At 37.2% G+C, this 18,431-nt stretch overlaps 2 protein-coding genes across 5 annotated transcripts in view; one reads left to right on the top strand and one right to left on the bottom strand.

The window, feature by feature from the left end:
• LOC122573611 (prolyl 4-hydroxylase subunit alpha-1) overlaps positions 1-18,431 on the bottom strand; it is a 234,282-nt gene that overhangs the window by 29,656 nt on the left and 186,195 nt on the right. The gene's annotated exons all lie outside the window — the stretch shown is intronic.
• LOC122573610 (probable helicase with zinc finger domain) lies at positions 134-4,775 on the top strand. The gene is made up of 5 exons (XM_043740231.1): positions 134-545; positions 815-1,500; positions 1,693-2,364; positions 2,437-2,961; positions 3,464-4,775. Exons 1-5 carry the CDS (start codon positions 323-325, stop codon positions 4,091-4,093), a joined length of 2,736 nt encoding a protein of 911 aa, XP_043596166.1. The 5' UTR covers positions 134-322; the 3' UTR covers positions 4,094-4,775.

Below are 18,431 nucleotides of genomic sequence, written 5' to 3' on the forward strand. Positions count from 1 at the left end.
TAAATAAAATTGAGATTACTGAACTCGTTCACTCCGTTATCGGTAATGTCACTTATTCAAGCTTGCGAGTGCGTTAACGGTCGCCAGATGGCGATGATTGCGCCGCGATATTACACAGCTTACGCATGCGCAGTATGTATAAGTAATCCATCGTCCATCAGTGAAAAGCGTTGTGCATTGTACGGAGAGAATTATAGCGGGAATGCGTGGTGAAATAAGTGTATTTGTTGCTTCGAAAATACGAAAAATCGTGCATCGCGATACGATGTAGTTACGGGTATCGGAATTTAGTGGAAATTATGCGGAATTTCTATCCGCAAACATGGTTGATCACTTATATCGAATGAACGGAGAGGTTAAGACCCACTTTCCTTCCGGCTTCGCCGAGAAGGTACAGCACGACTGGGTGAAATCGGAGAATCCTGAGACGATAATAACGTGCAAGGATACAAACAATGTGTTAATTTTCCCTAATAAGAGTCTCTGTTGCCGTTCGACCATTAACAGTGTAATTTTCTGTTGGGACTTTGAGATCATGACGAACGGTAAGTGTTGTTTTCTAGTAGTGTTTACATTCATATTTTTTAAAAATTGTTTGTCGTTGGTCAATTGTTTGTATTAATGTGAAAACTTGATTGACAACCTATTGATAATATTGGTAATAAAATAATATTGATGATATTAAGTAATAATTATCAAAGGATCAGTAAACGTCATTATGGAGTAATTGTGTTGATAGTTTATGGAGTGAGATGTAGCATTGGGATTTCTTTCTGGTATAGTAATTGTCAAAGGGTTTGTTGCATTCATTTAGGTAAACAATTACAAAGAGTAGCACTAACCTTGGATCAGAATCGCAGAAATTTTGCATTGAAATCTGTTATGCGCGGTACTATTAATATTGGAATTACGAATGGCCAGGAATGGTACAATTCAGAGTTGGACAATTCAAATGTAAACGAAAATTCACTAAAGGAAAAGCATTATTTAGTCAAAATTTGCTTTACTGCCAATAAATATGGCACGTATCGCCAGAATGTCATGTTTTACTTTGGAGAGTATCCAGTGATAATTCAAAAGATTTGCATGGATTCTATGCCAACCGAAGACTTTACCAGGATTGACGAAGCGACCAATTATCAATTCTCACAGAATCCAAAGACATGGAATAGTGAAACATGCCGGATTTGCTGGTTTGATTCACCTTTTGTATCAACGAAAGACCCAAAGGAGGACAAACTGTCCATGATGTATCCATATCCAAATAGAAGCAATTTTTTCTTGACTCAAGAATCTCTCACGGACGATCGTTTAACTCCAGAAAATTATAGAGGTCGTCTTCACGAGTTAATCACGGTGGAAGAGCTAGCTCGACACGAACAGATAGCTAGATATAATGAAATCTGCTACATGCGTCTTCATAGTTACTACAATTTGAATTCTGCAGGTGATGGATCCACCATTGCCAAATATGCACCACCGGGTGAACTCTTTGCTCAGGTGTGGTTCCTTCTAACAATTGTACCTTTTTTCTCTTTCTATAATCTTCTGATACTTTAAACAATAATCTACAATTACTCCTAGTTTCACAAGTACATATAAATTCGCATTTTGTTTAGTACAGTTGTCCCGCACTTTCTCGATTTTGTGTGCATACAAAAAATTGAATATATGATGAATTTTTTACCACAGCTGCCGCTAAGGCGCAGAATCTCAGAAGATACGAAAAGCGGCAGGCTGTTCCTGAGAGGTTGCAATAAAGTACTCTTGAGGAGCTTAGCACAATCGTCGAACGTAATATACGAAGCGTATATAGAGGATAAGTGCACGCACGCAGTGTACGTTAGATTGTCGAAAGAGTGTGTGCACGCGTTAAACTTGACAGCCAATACGTATGTAAACGTGCAAGTTCAATTCCTATTGAACCGGTTGCCTTTCTGCGAGTGGCACAGGAGCGTGGATAGTTTGCCCGACATTGGCCTAGTATTTCTAAACAAAGCTCATAAAAATATGGAAGAAAGTAGTTTTCTAAATTTGTTAGGCACAAACGCGAGCAGTTTCGGATTTTCTTTGTTGAACGAAGAACAGGAAAAGGCATTGGCGGTAATAACAGCCTCTACTAATATCTCCATGCCACCGATCTTGCTACTAGGACCATTTGGAACTGGGAAAACGTTTACTATTGCTCAGGCGCTACGATTTTTGCTGACAAAGAACTCAGAATATAAAATCCTGCTCTGTACACACAGCAACAGCGCGGCAGATATTTATGTCAAAGAATTCTTCGACGTTTGGTATAAATATGAAAATAATCCACGATTGAAACCAGTCAGAATCTATTACGAAGGTAGATCCAGGAACACGGTACGTCTGCCCAGAAGAAACAAATTTCCTTGATCGAAGAGTTCCCCTTCTGCTTTCATTCCCCCATTTCAGGTACATCCAGTGGTTCAGGAATACAGTTTGATGAAACAGAACGGTACCTTCCGCAATCCGACAGAGGAAGACCTTAGAGACTGCGGTTTGATCGTGACCACTTTGGCCACGTCTAGCTCTCTAACCAGCTTAAATCTATTGTTCACGCATATAGTGATCGATGAGGCTGCTCAAGCATTAGAATGCGAAGTCCTCATACCTTTAGCCTTAGCTACCCCACAAACTCGCTTAGTTCTGGCCGGCGATCAGATGCAACTTGCGCCAGAAATATATAGTGATCTGGCCAGCGAACGGGGTCTGGGTATAAGTTTATTAGAAAGGATCTATGGAATGTACCCACAAACTCATCCATGCCGGATTCACCTGCATCAGAATTATCGTGCTCACGAGGACATCATTAAATTTACCTCGGAGATGTTCTACGACGGAATCGTCAAGTCTGCTAACCAAACACACATAGAGATAATACAGCACCCCACGTTAAAGCCTTTAACCTTTTATGCTGTTAATGGCGTGGAAGTGCAGGTACGTTTACCGTCAAGAGAATCTTGAAGATAGAATAATCGTTGGAATATAGTACATTTTCTGTTTGCAAGAATGAGTGTTACATAATGGAATGAATGTGATAATTTACGCTTGCATTCTACCTATAATTAAAACCTGCACCTATTGTTGCTTCAAACTATTATTATCTTCATTGGAAGAATTTGTTTTCTGTTTACACATCAAATTCCATTGCAACACGTATCTTAAGCGTTCAGATATAACACATCAAATCCGTAACAAACCATGTATTTCCTGATCCAACCACAGATACCTGTTGCTTCATCTTCACCATTGTCCCGGATACCCACTGATGCTCGTAACACCTCTCGGTCAGCGCGATATGACACAACGCTCCCATAGAACCATCACTGCTCTCCATCACTCCAACCTTGGTCTCATCACTTTAAATCAACGATCCTACCAAGAATTCACACCGATGGAACTCTTCGTTCAACGTAACTCTGTTTTTCTTTCCTATTAGAACATCCAGTCGACAGGATACGCGAATATGGGCGAAGTATTCGAGCTGGTTAACCGCGTGCAGGAGCTGCGTAACAATTGGCCAACGGATCGTTGGGGTATCTATGGTGAGAAGTCAATCGGTGTGCTCGTCTATTACGCGGAGCAGGTGCAGAGGATTCGCGCGGAACTGAGGGAACGCAGGATGACGGACGTGTCGGTGGAGAGAGTGTTAAACGTTCAGGGAAAGCAGTTCACCGCTGTATTTATCAGCACGGTGCGTACCCGGCACTGCTGTCGATACTCCGCGGAGAGGAACGTGAAGGACTATGGATTCTTAACCAATCCCAGACTTCTGAACACTGCTATGACACGGGCTAAATGTCTGGTAGCAGTGGTGGGCGATCCTGTTGCTCTGTTCACCATTGGTTCCTGCAGGAAGCTCTGGCAAAGATACCTGGAGATAGCTGATTTAAAAGGCATCGACAGGGAAACTCTGAAGTATCATTTGAGTCTGGTACCCGAGCTTCCGTTGATTACACCGCTGAACCCATTAGCGAGGGAGTTTGTACCCAGAGGCCTTTGTCTGGTGGAGTACGTGGCGGTTCCAATGATGTATTCGATGTTCCATTATCCCTTTTACCCTGCGTAAGGTCGGCAGGAATGCCGAGTTGAAGTCGAACGATCTGGTTGTTGTGCGTCGTCATTCTTAATAGTACCGACCTGACTTTAAATGTTTTAGATTTTCTTTTCCTCCCCCCCCCCCTTCTCTCCCCATAATCTTATTGCATTGAAAGAGAAAAATTGACTTTACGGTGCATTGTTGATTTATATGAGTGATTTTTTTAAACGATGATGGTTTTATTATTCATGGTATAACGTTGTTATAATGAATGAGATGTTGAGAATTTGTGGATCGGTGCGATGTACCAATGTTGGATTAAAAGGGTTAATTGAATGATTAGCTACGATGTTTTGAATGTACATATATATATATATATATATACATGTGAATACATATACATATGAATGTACATATGTATATATATACATGTATATCACTGTGTCGGTGTTTGGGATTACTAATCCTTAGAGTGTCTATCTTTCTGTGAATAGATTTAAGAAATTAACCAACTGTTACTAATAGATTGGAGTCTGCTCTTAGTTTTAGGATGTGTCTTTGAAAATCTGCTTATTATAGATTGTATTGTTTCTTTATCATTTGATCTTATCTGTTTGTCAGAGATGCATCTGTGTGGAGACTGTGCAACTTATGTTACGACACTACAAGTACCGATATATTATAGAAATATATTTTTTATTAGTTCCACGTAGCCTTGGATGAATCTTTCAATTCCCTTTTCACGTAGTACTAAGGCGATCCTATTCAAAGATTACGACGAATATTCAAAAAAATTCTTGTCGTAAATATATCTTATCAGAAGTAATAATCATTATTACCGGTCGAATAATGAAAAATTAATCGCTTCTGTTACTAAATAATAAAACTAGAAGTATGACTTTCATCAACAAAATATTCTTTTTTTTTCGTTAAATACTGACATTTCACATAAATGTGTGCTATATTTAATACTCAATTCATATTTTCATTATGAAAGGAAATTATATCATACTATATTTCTGAGATCTTACCGAAAGCTTGTCTGAATAAACATTTCCTCCGGAACTAGCAGGTGTTTGACTTACGGAATGGTAGTGTGTATTCGTGCGAATGCCTGGGAATAAAGCAAACCAGTTTCTAGACAAGTGACACTAGTTTGTCTGGGCGATTCATATTCGCGGGCTGCAAGAGCCAAATGGTCACCGACGACCCTCCAATGGCTGAAAAGGGAGGCGAAAAGCGGTTCGTGGATTCTTTTGAAAAGCTCGTCGCTTCCGTTTCGCGCGTCGCATGAATACGGGACCAAACAAAGCCGTTTCGTTTGCTTTTATTTCTGTAATTAAGGACTACTCTGATTGCCATATCGGCTAGGTAGTCCTATAAATAAAAAAGAAAAAAGGATAAATTTTCTTAAAAGCAATTTCTATCGTAATTGCTACCCCGATCCTTCTCTAACGACGTATTGTTTGCGGAAATGTAAACTCGTAGATTTTAATTTCAATCGTAGTCAATAATTATTGCAACTGGAGTGTTCGGTAGATAGAAATGTCGAATCTGTTTGGTTGTTGCTAATTGGTTACATGTCTCGTTTTTGAGAGGATGTATTTTGATACAATTATTTTTGTAGTATTATATGTTGGTATTGTACAGATTTTTGTTTTTTTTCGAGTGATAATTGGCTCGTATCGTGGAATTTTATAAAATATCTCTCCGTACGAATGTTTTTCGATTTTTCTTTACCCAGTTTATTAAAATACTGATTTAATTTTGAAATATATATCTTTCGGAGCTTCCCGTAATTAAATGCAAATAAAAGACAAGAAATCAACAAAAATGTGATAGAATTAAATACCAGAGCGATACTTGCGTAATACGTTTTTCCATGTTTACCCTAATAACAGTATATTTATTATCCGGTAGAGCGATTTGAAACATTTTTATTACAATTTGTCTTTCAATCGATTACCATGAAAAAGAAAAACCTTGGGAAATAAATCGTCTATACCCACTGTTATTAATATCGTTCATTATTAATTATTATTATTAGACTACGGATTTTTGTCCAAATTCATATTTCTATGAGCGGAAATAAAAGAATAGGATTTGAATAAAAATTTGTTTTGTCTATTAAATATTGTAAATACCTATCTACTACATTTTGGACATTTTATATATTATCTGTATTCCATATATTTTTTTGTTTTATCTTATTTGCAAAATTGCACAAAAGTTTAATTGTTATTAAGTTCTGTTAGCATCGATATAAGTTGTTTCTGATATAACACGTGCGATGACTTATGCGCGATAAAGAGTGAAGGAAGAAAGAGGGTGAGGACAAATGAGACAAGAAGGGAGCAAGCGAATGAGCACTCGTAGTTAAACTCAATTTCCCTCTAACAAGGTGGTGTATCGCCGAGGGCATCGGCGGAATTCCAGCGATATTCTTACTCTGTCGGCCGCGGTGGGACGACAAGTCGACCGAGCGCCGAGAATTTATCTTTCCTTGTTCTTTCCCTTGGGTACATAGTAATTTTTTAATTTCATTTGCTGGAGTGTATCGCACACATATTTTGCCTACAGTTTACTCATTACTTTTGATTACATTACAGAAACATTTTTTTTGGGTTGGCCAAGTGTCTTGGGCTACTCGAGGTAGTTAAAAACATGACACTAGAAAACTGTTTTTTGTCTGGCTGTTATTCTTTTTTTCTTTCTATCATATTGCTTTTTTTGAATTCTCTGAAGTTCTGTTGATATTCCTTTATGAAAAATATATTCCTTCATACTTTAACATAACGTTCTTCTTCTGATATTTTTATGATACTCTCTTATTTCTGATGTATAAATATTGTTTCCTCTGCGCTGTTTTTGTAGCTTTCTTTTTAACCGCTCTTATACTGGTTTGTTTCTATTATACTAATTCCGTTCTTAAATCCTTTATGTAACTTGTCTTTTTTTCCGTTTGTTCTTTTGTTTTTTGTTTTGGTGTTCATGCACTGCTTTGTCGTTGCTACGCTGCCTTTTTTCTCTCTTTTTTATGTCATTACACTTTCTCTTATGCTTGGAATTTTTCATTCCTGAGAACATCTGGATTCTCTTGTTATGATAAGATTTTTCACAGAATCTTTCCTTGCAAGGAGATTGTTTCCTTAAATGTGGAAACTTTCCATGACAATAAAGTATACCCCAGGGAAACACTGTTGAAGGTAAGCTAATGAGAGTGATATACTATTTCCTACCATAAAATTCGAAATGGTTACTGTCCATGAAAACAGTTCTATAGAATCTTAAAATGGGAACTGTACTCCTAGGAACATCCACAATAGTAAGATTGTCATTTTGAAAAAAAAAAGAAAAAAGAAATAATCATTAGGAGAACACTCTTCGCATCAGGTACTACTCTATATGTAGATCACTGTAGATCTGTAGAAATCGAAGACGTAGGAATAGATTCGAGTTTCCTGGAAAAGAGCCGGTAGCCAAAACGGATGCTATGTACGAAAGTCGATAATTGAAGTAGAATAAGTATGTTCAGAAACGACCAGGCTGGTTAGGTAGTCGTTAAAAATAATTGTAGAAAAAATTTGGAGATAATAGATCATTATTTACATATGAAAACAGACCACTACTAACTATTGATTGACCACTGGATGAACGTCATCCTTGTCAAGTATTCGAGCAAGAGATAGTTGGTCCAACTTTGGACACCATGCACTTGTAAAACGACGAGTGATACTTAACCTGGAAAAGTACCTGGTTGCTAGCAAGTACATCGTAGTGACACTAGAGCCAACTCTTCTTTAATGAGATGAATATATTCCTTCTTATTACATATTATTTTTTCCTGAATTTGTGTTACATATCCATCTTGTTTGTCTATTTATGATATATTATTACTCTTCAGTTAATTTTTATTTATTTATTTTGTCCCCTTCATGGATTTCATCGATCTTAATTTATATACGCGTGTTGTATACTAATTATGCAGTTGATGCATCACTTGATTTCCCTGATAAGAAGTAGATTAACAGATAAATAAACAAAAACAGGTCAGAGGTTAATGTTTGTACGTATTATCCTGCCGATGCATGAATTGATATAAATTCAAGAAACCTTCGGAAGCTTAATTAGGATCGCGTCATCTACTCATATTTTCGACTCAGTTCTTTCTCTGTAGTATATAATACATTCTGAGTGTCACTGCACTAATGGATGCCACCACTTAAGCTTTTAATTTGAGACCAGACTGTCTATAAAACATACCATTACATTAATATCCTCAATAATATCAACTTACTAACGATCCACTAAAACAGTATTTTTCTTTCTATGATAACTCGAACGCTTTAATATTAATATAAAAGCTATTGAAGATCCTATAGGAGAAATATGATAAGTCCATTTCTGTTGGCGATGAGGAAAACATATTTAATTACAAAATCAAATGGAAAGATATACTTCTTGGTGTGGAATTGGTTAACGACATATTGAGTATAAAGATTGTTTTTCTATAAATGATTCCTTCAACATTAAAAATTTTAGAATACGGTTAATAGATTATACAATATATTATTATCTGAGTACATGGAACTCGACATGCGCCAAACAAGTTACTATAATCAACGTGAAATCCATTATTGAGCAAACAATGTACCACTACATTAACAGATTCACCGACATTAACTTGCCTATAATCACATATTATCACAACGTCCCAGCGATATCCGGAATTATGCGACGATCAATACGGCGAAGACGTATTACTACGCGATCTCTCCTTGCATGCTAATACTTGTGCCATGAACATCGTGTAGATCCACGCGTTATGTACACTTTGCACAAAAGACACGAGTACTATCGTGTGTTTCAGCTCGTCGTTCGAAGGAGCCAATAGGTCTCGTGGTTCTCAGCCAATACGATACTACTCAGTGTTGAACTCTGAGGTAAAACGATGAAATATTATAGGGTAGTATTAATATCGTTCTCCAACGGTGTGTCGTCGTTCTTATTGCGCCATGGCTCGAGTATTACACAGGATCTCTACGAAGAAGATAAACTTCTTGTATCGCTTTTTAGTGGACAGGTATTTTATCAATGTAACGCAAGAAATTAATGGAGAAGTTTAATGTGATGAACGTTATGGAGGAAATTGTTAAGAACGGCAATATTTCGTATTTATTTAATTGCAAGAATGGATAACAACGTAAACGTCAAATATCGTCGTTTTTTAATTATTTCTTTCACGACATTCGTTGTATGAAATTTTTCCATACGTTCCTTGCTTTACATATTCATAAAACTGTTTACTATTGTTTAATTACAAGAACGGATAATAATATCGATAGCTGCAATTAATAATTAAAGACTCTTCTTTTTGTACAGTATTTTGTAACAAATTCTAGATTTTCTACGACATTTTTCATTATTTATACATTTTTTATTTCACTTTGCTTATCCCGTCATTTCGTAAAGACAACAGGCTACTGTAACACGAAGGTTACACCGTATAAATTCTTGCAATACAAACAATTATTTTTAATTAATACGAATATAAATATTGCAGCTAAAAACTCTCAAATACCAAATATCATGCTACAAATGTTATACTTGTATGTATAATATCATTTGCCAGTTTTATACTTTAAAATTCAAATAAAACGTAAAATATGTCGTAACAACAGAGTACCACTACTGGAAACACGATATACTGATACTGAGTATGATTTTCTCTAAAGACACCGTGTATACAGATCTGCGACTCTACTCCTCTTCCATCCATATTTATACCCATGAAACTAGGTCGCCATAGTTATCGTCGCAATGGTACCATGCAACATACAATTTTTCGTTCGACGTAAAAATCCAAAGACCATAATCATACATTTCTGCCAGTCAGTTCTACGTAGAAAGATCTTTAATTTTCATGGGTGGTTGGTCGCCGTATAAATACGAATTCGATTCGGCCATGGCTGCTTTGTTCCTCTAAATTCTAAACGTATCGCGTTAACAGCATGTGCAATTCGTATCGAGGTCGTCTTGCCATGGTCAATATATGGCTCTATTTCCGACGTTGTCGCGCAAGATCGGCACGATAATTTTCGTGGCTCGTTGGCCGTTGGTTTTCCGAGCGTTTAACCAACCACGCGATGGATCGTCGCCGCCGGAAGTCGATTATAACGTAACAATTTAGCCGGGGCCGACGCTGCAGTCGGCTAACAAATTTTCGAGAGGGTAGCGGTCGGGACGATGAACTTTCGCCATTAACGATCACGAGTATTGTTTCCAGCTTTTTCGTCGCTACCGTTTAAACGATCGGCGGGTGCGTTCTGATGAAGTGCCGTTTGATGGTTTTCGATTCGAATTGTTCGCCGAGCGAAATAGGACGCGCGGTTGGAGGGACCGTGTTAAGTGGCATTTTTTTTTTTTTTTTGGTAATCCTAGGCTGGATGTGTCGAGTAATTATCGTGGAATGTGTCTCTTGGTTTCTCTAATTAATGTTTATTACCTTGTTCTTCTTACGAAGGGAGCGACCGTTCTTTATCTGTAAAATATTTCTCCTAATTGCTTTAGATAATAAATTGTTGGCACGGAATGCTCCTTCAATGTTCCTTCGATTAATGTTATTTATCGCGTTGTTCTTTTCACTAGAAATTAGCTAGCGATAGTTCCTTTTTTTAATTCTTCCGATTAATAATTCTAAAACAATACCAAACATCTAACGAATCTCTGATTGATTTCTTTATTCAATGTTTCATAACACTTTATTTTTCCTACAAATGCAGTAATAATTTTCAATTTCTCTTCCGTTAATTCTCAATATCTTTTTTATATTCTTCCAATTGATTCTTCTGTATTTTCTCCGACAGAATTGTTTCTTGTTATTACATTTATTATAACGTACATTGTTATAGCCACGACGAGTAATTTGCTCTTTTATTTTTTTTTCAACTCGATCATAAGTTATATCATACAACAATTAATAGATGTCGTACGAAGTAGATACGAAGGTAGCGTCCGCTAATTCGCGTAAATGACTTAACATTTTCCGGGACCAAGAAATCCTATCTACCCTTCCACGACTAAAGCCAATTAGTCGGTGTTTCTTTCGAAAACGTCCCACCCTAATCTGGTCTCGTGGTGTAGCGTCGAACGAGATCAACTTCCCGGCTTGTCCAAGCAACTTTTTCCTAATTGCATCGTGCTTATCGCGATACAGAGACGAGGACCGGTTCGCGAGCGGTGCCTAGGGCAATTTCGCCGCTAATTGAAATTTTTACCAGCGCCAGCGCCCCAATAGACGGCCTGCAAAAATTGGATAACGTCTTTTCGTGAACTTTTCATCGTGACGCAGCGAGAAAAAAAAAGAAGGAAGAAGAATGTTATAAATATTTGGTGAGAGAGCTTTGGGGAGCTTAGATGGTTCTCAAGGTGGATTTTATTCTAATTAAAGCGGGTTTAAAATTTCGAAGAATTCTCTTGCGCTGAATTTTAAGAATTCTTGCTGGATTCTTACAATTTCTTACGAGGGGAAAGAATTTTCATATGTCGTTCGTTATGTCACGATGGATAGTGATATTTTACGATATTGTGGCACGTAATATATCGGAAATTCTTTGTTTCGGTATTCTCCAACAGTATTTTAATTATTCGATAGCTTACATTTTCTTCTTTGTTTTAGTCTTTGAAAGTAGTTTTTGACTATTGTTGACCCAATAATTCTGCTTGGCTCGAGTATCTCTATTATTTCAAACAATAGTTACGACTTCGATGAAACAGCGGATTTTATATCTAAAATTTCCTGAAATATTATGGCTTCCGGTATAAGGATTATATGCAGAATGTATGCCGCAATATATCGAGAACAGGTGTGTAACGTGGACATAAGTGCGCATGTTTGAATTGAATCCCTAAACATTTTGTATTCAACGATAGCGGACGGATTTGCTCGAGCTACCATATAATCGACTTGCCTGGGTAGATAGATCCGCTTTTCTCGCTTAAGGGGTTAAGGAAAAATCTTTCTCTTGTCTGACTTGAAAGAAGAACTCTTTGGGACATCAAAGGTGCCTTTAGTGCCTTGGACCGTCTAATATTCGATTCACAGTCGGACTCACGTGTTAATTTCCTACAATTCTTATTTTAGGAAACAGGAAAGAGAAAGTGTTCGTTCCCCGCAGTTATTCAAAATATTAAATTTCCCTTAACAATAATATCAAAATAATGTTTGACAAAAATGTTAAAAATAAAAGAATTTAATTAAGTAAACGAACCGAACAAATATTATAAATGAAACGTTGCATCAATGGAATATCGGCTGTTGGATTCTTAAATTTTTCACCAATGGGCAGCATTTAAGAATCAATGACTCAAGTTTTATTTATATTACAAATTATTTTCTTTAAAATTTGAATGTTGTCGATTTTAATGAAATTAAAAGTGAAAAAGCAGATAATCAGCGCTGCACATTTTATTATACGTTTCGGTACTGGAAATGTGTAAAGTTTAGTTTCTCCTTGATTTTACAACCGCGGTGTATCAGCTACGATAAATTCCACATCACGAAGAAGCCCCTAAGACTGAGATTAATCGCCGGTTAATTAAGACACGTTGGAGGCAAGGATAATTTTATCAGGCAGCTAGCTATTGCCAGGGTTAATGCCACGGTGATATTGGCCAAGCTAGATACGCCGATGACAGCCGCAGCCCTGGCATTGTCGCGGAGAGACGCCAGACGCCCTTCCGCGTGTAACACGCGCGCGCACACGCGTATATATCTATACAAGGTGCTCCGTAATTCATGTATAGTGTATAGTGCAAGGAAATAGTGACGGAGATACGATGCAGACGAAGATAAAAAATAACAGAGTTGCGTTGGAGGTTTGAAGAAAATTTTTGAGAAAATCGAGTTTGGAAACTTGTCAAGTATACGTAGATTTGTATAATTTCCAAGTAGATAGGAGTAAATAATTAATAGCAAGTTATTTTACAACGAAAGTAGATGGAAAATGGAGAATACAATTTTTTCGTTTAAAGCCTCGTTCTCGAGAAAACAAACTCATCGATATTCCTACAAATAAAAATTACTAGATAAAAGTAAGAGAAGATATCTTGTTAGGGATTGATCATTGACAAAATTTTCGGTATTTTTAGAATTCTTTGTCCTTTGCTTTTGAGTTTTCTAGTCGAATTTTATAAAATGTCGATAGTAACGATATCATCGATTATTTGAAACGATCGATTAATGAGATGACACGATATTTCGAATCTGAATTTTCTCGAAGCTTCCAAAGTAACTTTGTTATTTCTGATTTTCGTCTTATTTCGACGAATTACGGACCACCGTGTATATATGTTGTACGTGATGTTAATGCACGCTCACGTTACTGTGTGAACACCGGTTTGACCGTGGTTGAACTCTGTCGCGAACTACCGCGTCTCTGGATTCCACTTGCTAGGAGATATTGTCTGGCGACGTGTGTCAGCGTGTCGTTGCCTACCCACGCCTCGCTGTGACTCGATAAAATTATCCCGTTGACGAGTTACGTTAACGAGCGAGACGCGATACCGTGGATGGCGGTAATTCGGCGAGACGTTAGGGCTGCTTCAGACTGGCGTCGGTTTAAGGTGACGCCTGTGGGCTGGTTTTTGGCGTGTTTAGGGCTAAGAACACGATTACGGGTTAAAGTTAAGATGATAGTCGGCAACACGAGATAATTGCTCAGGAGACGTTAGTTTTAGAAATACCTTCTGGGGTTCCGGTAGTTTCCGATTTGTTGTTTAAGATTACAACTACCACACCAGTCAAATTGACTGGTTTTACAATTTTATCTTAAAATTCCTACTTCATGTTATATTTGTTGAAAATGACAACGTGAGTTAGTGCTCGCCATCCATATGCAGATGCGCTAGTTACAATAAATAGTAATTAGAAGATAGTTCTAGATACAATCGATAGATTTAATCGATAGGTTTAAGATGTTCTTTTGTTTTTATCTCTAATCCATATAAGAAAGTGCAATAAAGGTTTTTCGGCTCAGAACGGTGTGATAGATTTATCCAAAGAATAAAATAATAGCTATTGTGATCCTACCTCTGAATACAGAAATAACAACAATATTTTTTCCCTGCAATGATGTAATGACTTTTGCAACGATAACTAAGAGAATAATACGAATTTTATTTTGCTTTTTATGTATTCAAACTGAAAATAACTTTGTATCAAGGCTACTTATACCAATACCAGTCAAAATGACTGATACTTATCGAAGTGTAAAAGGATCCTACAATCTGTTTATCGAACCCAAATTAACCAGTTTCCTCGTTTTCTACGACTTGTCACACGTTTTCAAAATTTTTACTGTGTAACATTCAATATGACGATATCAGTTATCAGGAAAATTCCGGATCGATCGCTAGATGCTAACACTAGAAATACCACACCAGTCAAAATGACTGTTTCTACAATTTTATAAACGTGCCATTACCTTCGTTTAGGGATCATGTTCGCAGATGGATTAATAATACCAAAAATATACTACATAACATGGAATTCTTTCTGTAAGAAAATAATAAATCAATAAATATAAAAATATTCTATTATTAGGTATTTTTTAAAAGACCAGTCATTTTGACTGGTTTTGGTAGAAATAGCTTTGTGTTAACTATCGGTAGTTCTAGTGTTAATATTCTATTTATATATATTTGTTGATTAATATTCTCATTAATTCTTCAAGATGTATGTACGATTGAATTCAATCTGGAATGTTGTAATAGACAGTTGTGCATTCATGTCTGGTTTAGTTATTACAAAAAAAAAAAAGACAGAATAACATAATATATAATTTTCACAACTGATAAGTTCAAACTGAGAGCTGTTTCAAAAGGAGTAAGTTTAAGAGCTAGTTGTTTCAAGCTTCTTAGCAGGACACGAGTTATAATATTTCTTTTGAAGTATTTACGCGCGTTATATCTTTATCGTCAAGATTTCTTGTGTTTCTGACAACGGATACAACAAATACAAGTACAATAACACAAGTAGAAGAGTATTATAATCACATTGCGAACGTTCGTTCTAAATTAAAATTTCATGCGTACTTGAGAGAATAACGAAGAGTGGGATGCCCTTTAAAAAGCTGACATCAAAGTATCATAGCATTAAATTCCACGTAAACGAGAAAATCATGTTCATTGCCATCGAATCGTTAGAGGAATATGAAAATTGCTGTCGATTCGTTCGATCAGTCGCATCAAAGAAGTATCACAAAGCTTGGAAGACCTCATTGCAGCTGTTCGTCCATTAGAAATTGAAAATGGAGAAAAAAATGACAGGGCCTGCTTTCGTATTCACCGTACTCTCTTTTTGCTCGTTCGATCGCCAACAACTCGTTAGGCGTGAAAGGCGAAAAGCGGCATATTGATCGACGTGGCATGTTAACTCGTCGACTGACTCTCGCAATTGAGTCTTTCAGAAGTCAAAGTGATCAACTATATCGCTTAATTTCATTAAAGGTTATCAAGGCTTATTCCTATAAGTTTGTTTTTGTTGAAATGATTTTTCAAATAATTTCTAAATTTTCTCGTTTCCTGATAATATTTCTTTTATTTAACGAGAACCGTTTAGGTGGCGGAATATTAATATCATTTTCTAATGAAATTTCTATTAAGAAGATTCTACGCGAGTCCTGTTGAAAATTATGTTCTTTCAAAGATCAGAATTCACGTAAATCCAAGCGATTCTTTCATCAGCAATCGGGAAACGTAGGAAGCACGTTGGAACGTAAAAAATTCGATGGCGAATTAATCTCTCCCTATACTCTCTCCTCGTTTCGCCAACCAATCTCCTATTCGCCAAAGCCGAAAAAGAAACAAACAATAGGAACAATGCAAAATCCACATCGCATTGATCGAAATTTCCTGTGAAACAAAAAGTTAAAAAAAATCAAGGAAGAGGAACTCGATGAACTGACTCCGGTGCAGTCGAAAAAGCGTTAATGGGTTAAACTAATTTCACGCGCCATTTCGATCGTTGGAAAACAAACGGGCATCGTTAAAACAAACCATGTCCAACTTCCACCAAAAAAAAAAGATTAAAAAGAAAAATAGAAAACTGTAACGAAGAAAAAAAGTGAAAGCATTAAAAAAAGAAAATTCGGGAAACAGAAAACCGGAACAGAATACAAGATCTCAATTCGCTGTACACGAGAAACAACTTGTTCGATTCTTTCTTTTTTCCATCGAACGACGACCACGTTGTTGCGTTACGCGTTACCCTATCGCGATTCGAATCGGTGTTCGAGTTTAATCGAACGCGTGTATAGGGTTTCCGGGTTCGATATAGCTTGCAAGCTTCGGGAAATTTTCAACTGACCTGCCGAGGGATTGACTTGGCGTTTCGGTATCGGCGAATAATTCGCGATCGATCTACGGGGCGAAACGAACGGAGCTACCTCGTCAAATTTTTCCCGCCGCTCGAAATTTCCAATTAAACGCGCTCGAACGCTCCCGCTGCGCTGGCTGCTGGCCTCTCCGGGGGTTAGTTCACGCGAAATTCGCGGAATGCATAAACGGCGACGCGTCGATTTCCGTTCAGGCGATCGGTCCCGCGGCGTTTCCTACGACCAGCACGATCGCAAGCCGAAAGAATTTTGATTTTCCACCACGGCTTTCGCACTCGTGATTGTACTACCGTTTCGATTAGTCTTTCATGGTTGCAATTTTGGCGCCTGAAATATACGTCAATTTTTGGCGACCGATGTGCAACACCAATTGTCTTCTCCTGATTATGAGATCATTTGAGAGCGTTTGCGAAAATTTCTTCTTCATTTTTGAGACTTATGTTTCTAGCTATCGAGCGACTTGAGACGATACGGAGTTTTATATTGGGCTGACAACTAAGTGATTGCGGATTTTGTCAAACCACCTAATGACGAAATCCGCAATCACTTAGTTACCAATCCAATATTTCTATTGTCGATTTTCTTAGGTCAGATTTTCGTTCGAATTTGAAAGCGTCGTTTTGCGAAGATCGAAGATCAGGTTATTGTATCGTTTGTAGAATTTGATTGCTTTTATTATCAGTAGATCGTGACTTTTTGTGCATCTTTTTGCAGTTTATATTGTTACATATAGATGCAACACTGGAAGATTACATTCTCTAATATGTACCTAAATATTCTTTGCATACTTAATTAAATAATATGAAGAAAATGCATAAGTATATGTAATGATGATTCCATCTCAAGTTCTACAATTATTTCTTGAAACGTCGTGCCGAAGAACGGAGAAAACCAGCTTAGGGTACAAACACTATTTCATTATTTTACAGGGCCTCGAACGTATACGTTGTCCTGGAATTGTATAAATTCGCCACTTTGCTCAATTACAGATGGAATAATCTTAAAATCCAATTAGGAGCGAGTCGCGCTTTCAAGAAAATTTGAATTTCCGTAACTTATAAACTCACGTTGATAATAATTTGCACGAATATCACAAAGCAGGTAGAACAAAAGTAAATGTAGGAAGAAATCTACTTTTTACTAGAATAGCTATGTGTATGTATAGAGTTTGTCAAAGGAAGTCAATTTAAGTCTGTGAAACAAACAAAGTCTATCAAACTGAAGGAAATCAATATTGACTTCATTAACGATAATATCGATTTAAGAATAAGAATAGTTAAAAAAATGGCAAATTTTCTCGGCGGACTATCCAATTTGTTCATACGATTTTCCCGCATTTAACAAATTCTTGGAACCGCGAGAGATGACACGCGATGAGAGTGTTTTTGAAAAATTCGTTGATTCAACGGTCCATATCGAAAATTGAATGAAATCAAGTCCCGTCGGATAGTTTGTAAGCGATCTAGTGAAACGGGGCGACCGCAATTTTGCGATCGGGCAACAATTCAATTAAATTCGAGGGAGCCAGGTCGCCGCCGCCGCCGCCGCTGCTGCCACTTCCGCCACGGGACACATCCGGAAAATTTCGTCGATGCAAAATTTGTCGAGCCGGGTTGGTATAAATGTGCACGCGATCTCGCGACGTGTTTCGAATCGATCATCGTCGATCGGCCGAATTAAATGAATGCTGCACGCTATTTTAATTCAAACGGTAATTCCTTAATGTAATTACACGATCCCGATGATCGATCGGTCTTTGTTTAGTGAAACGATAACTGATTCCGTGTTTGCTTCTTTTGTACCGTTGTAAATTGCCTCTCGATTGGAATTTCAGAATGACATTATCTCTGTCTGTAATTTCTTTTTCCATTTCACTCGTATTTACTGTTGCTTACGCTTTCAGAAGAATATGTGTCGTATACGTTTCTTTTGTACTGTTACGCGTAATTGATTCTCGATTGAAGGTTCACTAT

Source organism: Bombus pyrosoma, linkage group LG12 (assembly GCF_014825855.1).
Source record: "Bombus pyrosoma isolate SC7728 linkage group LG12, ASM1482585v1, whole genome shotgun sequence".
In the NCBI taxonomy this organism is placed as follows: Eukaryota; Metazoa; Arthropoda; class Insecta; order Hymenoptera; family Apidae; genus Bombus; species Bombus pyrosoma.

Coding starts and splice junctions, on each gene's coding strand:
- LOC122573610 (XM_043740231.1), top strand. CDS start 323: ATGGTTGATCACTTATATCGAATGAACGGAGAGGTTAAGACCCACTTT. Junction 2,365..2,436: donor AAGGTAGATCCAGGAACACG/GTACGTCTGCCC, acceptor CCCCCATTTCAG/GTACATCCAGTGGTTCAGGA. Junction 2,962..3,463: donor TTAATGGCGTGGAAGTGCAG/GTACGTTTACCG, acceptor CTTTCCTATTAG/AACATCCAGTCGACAGGATA.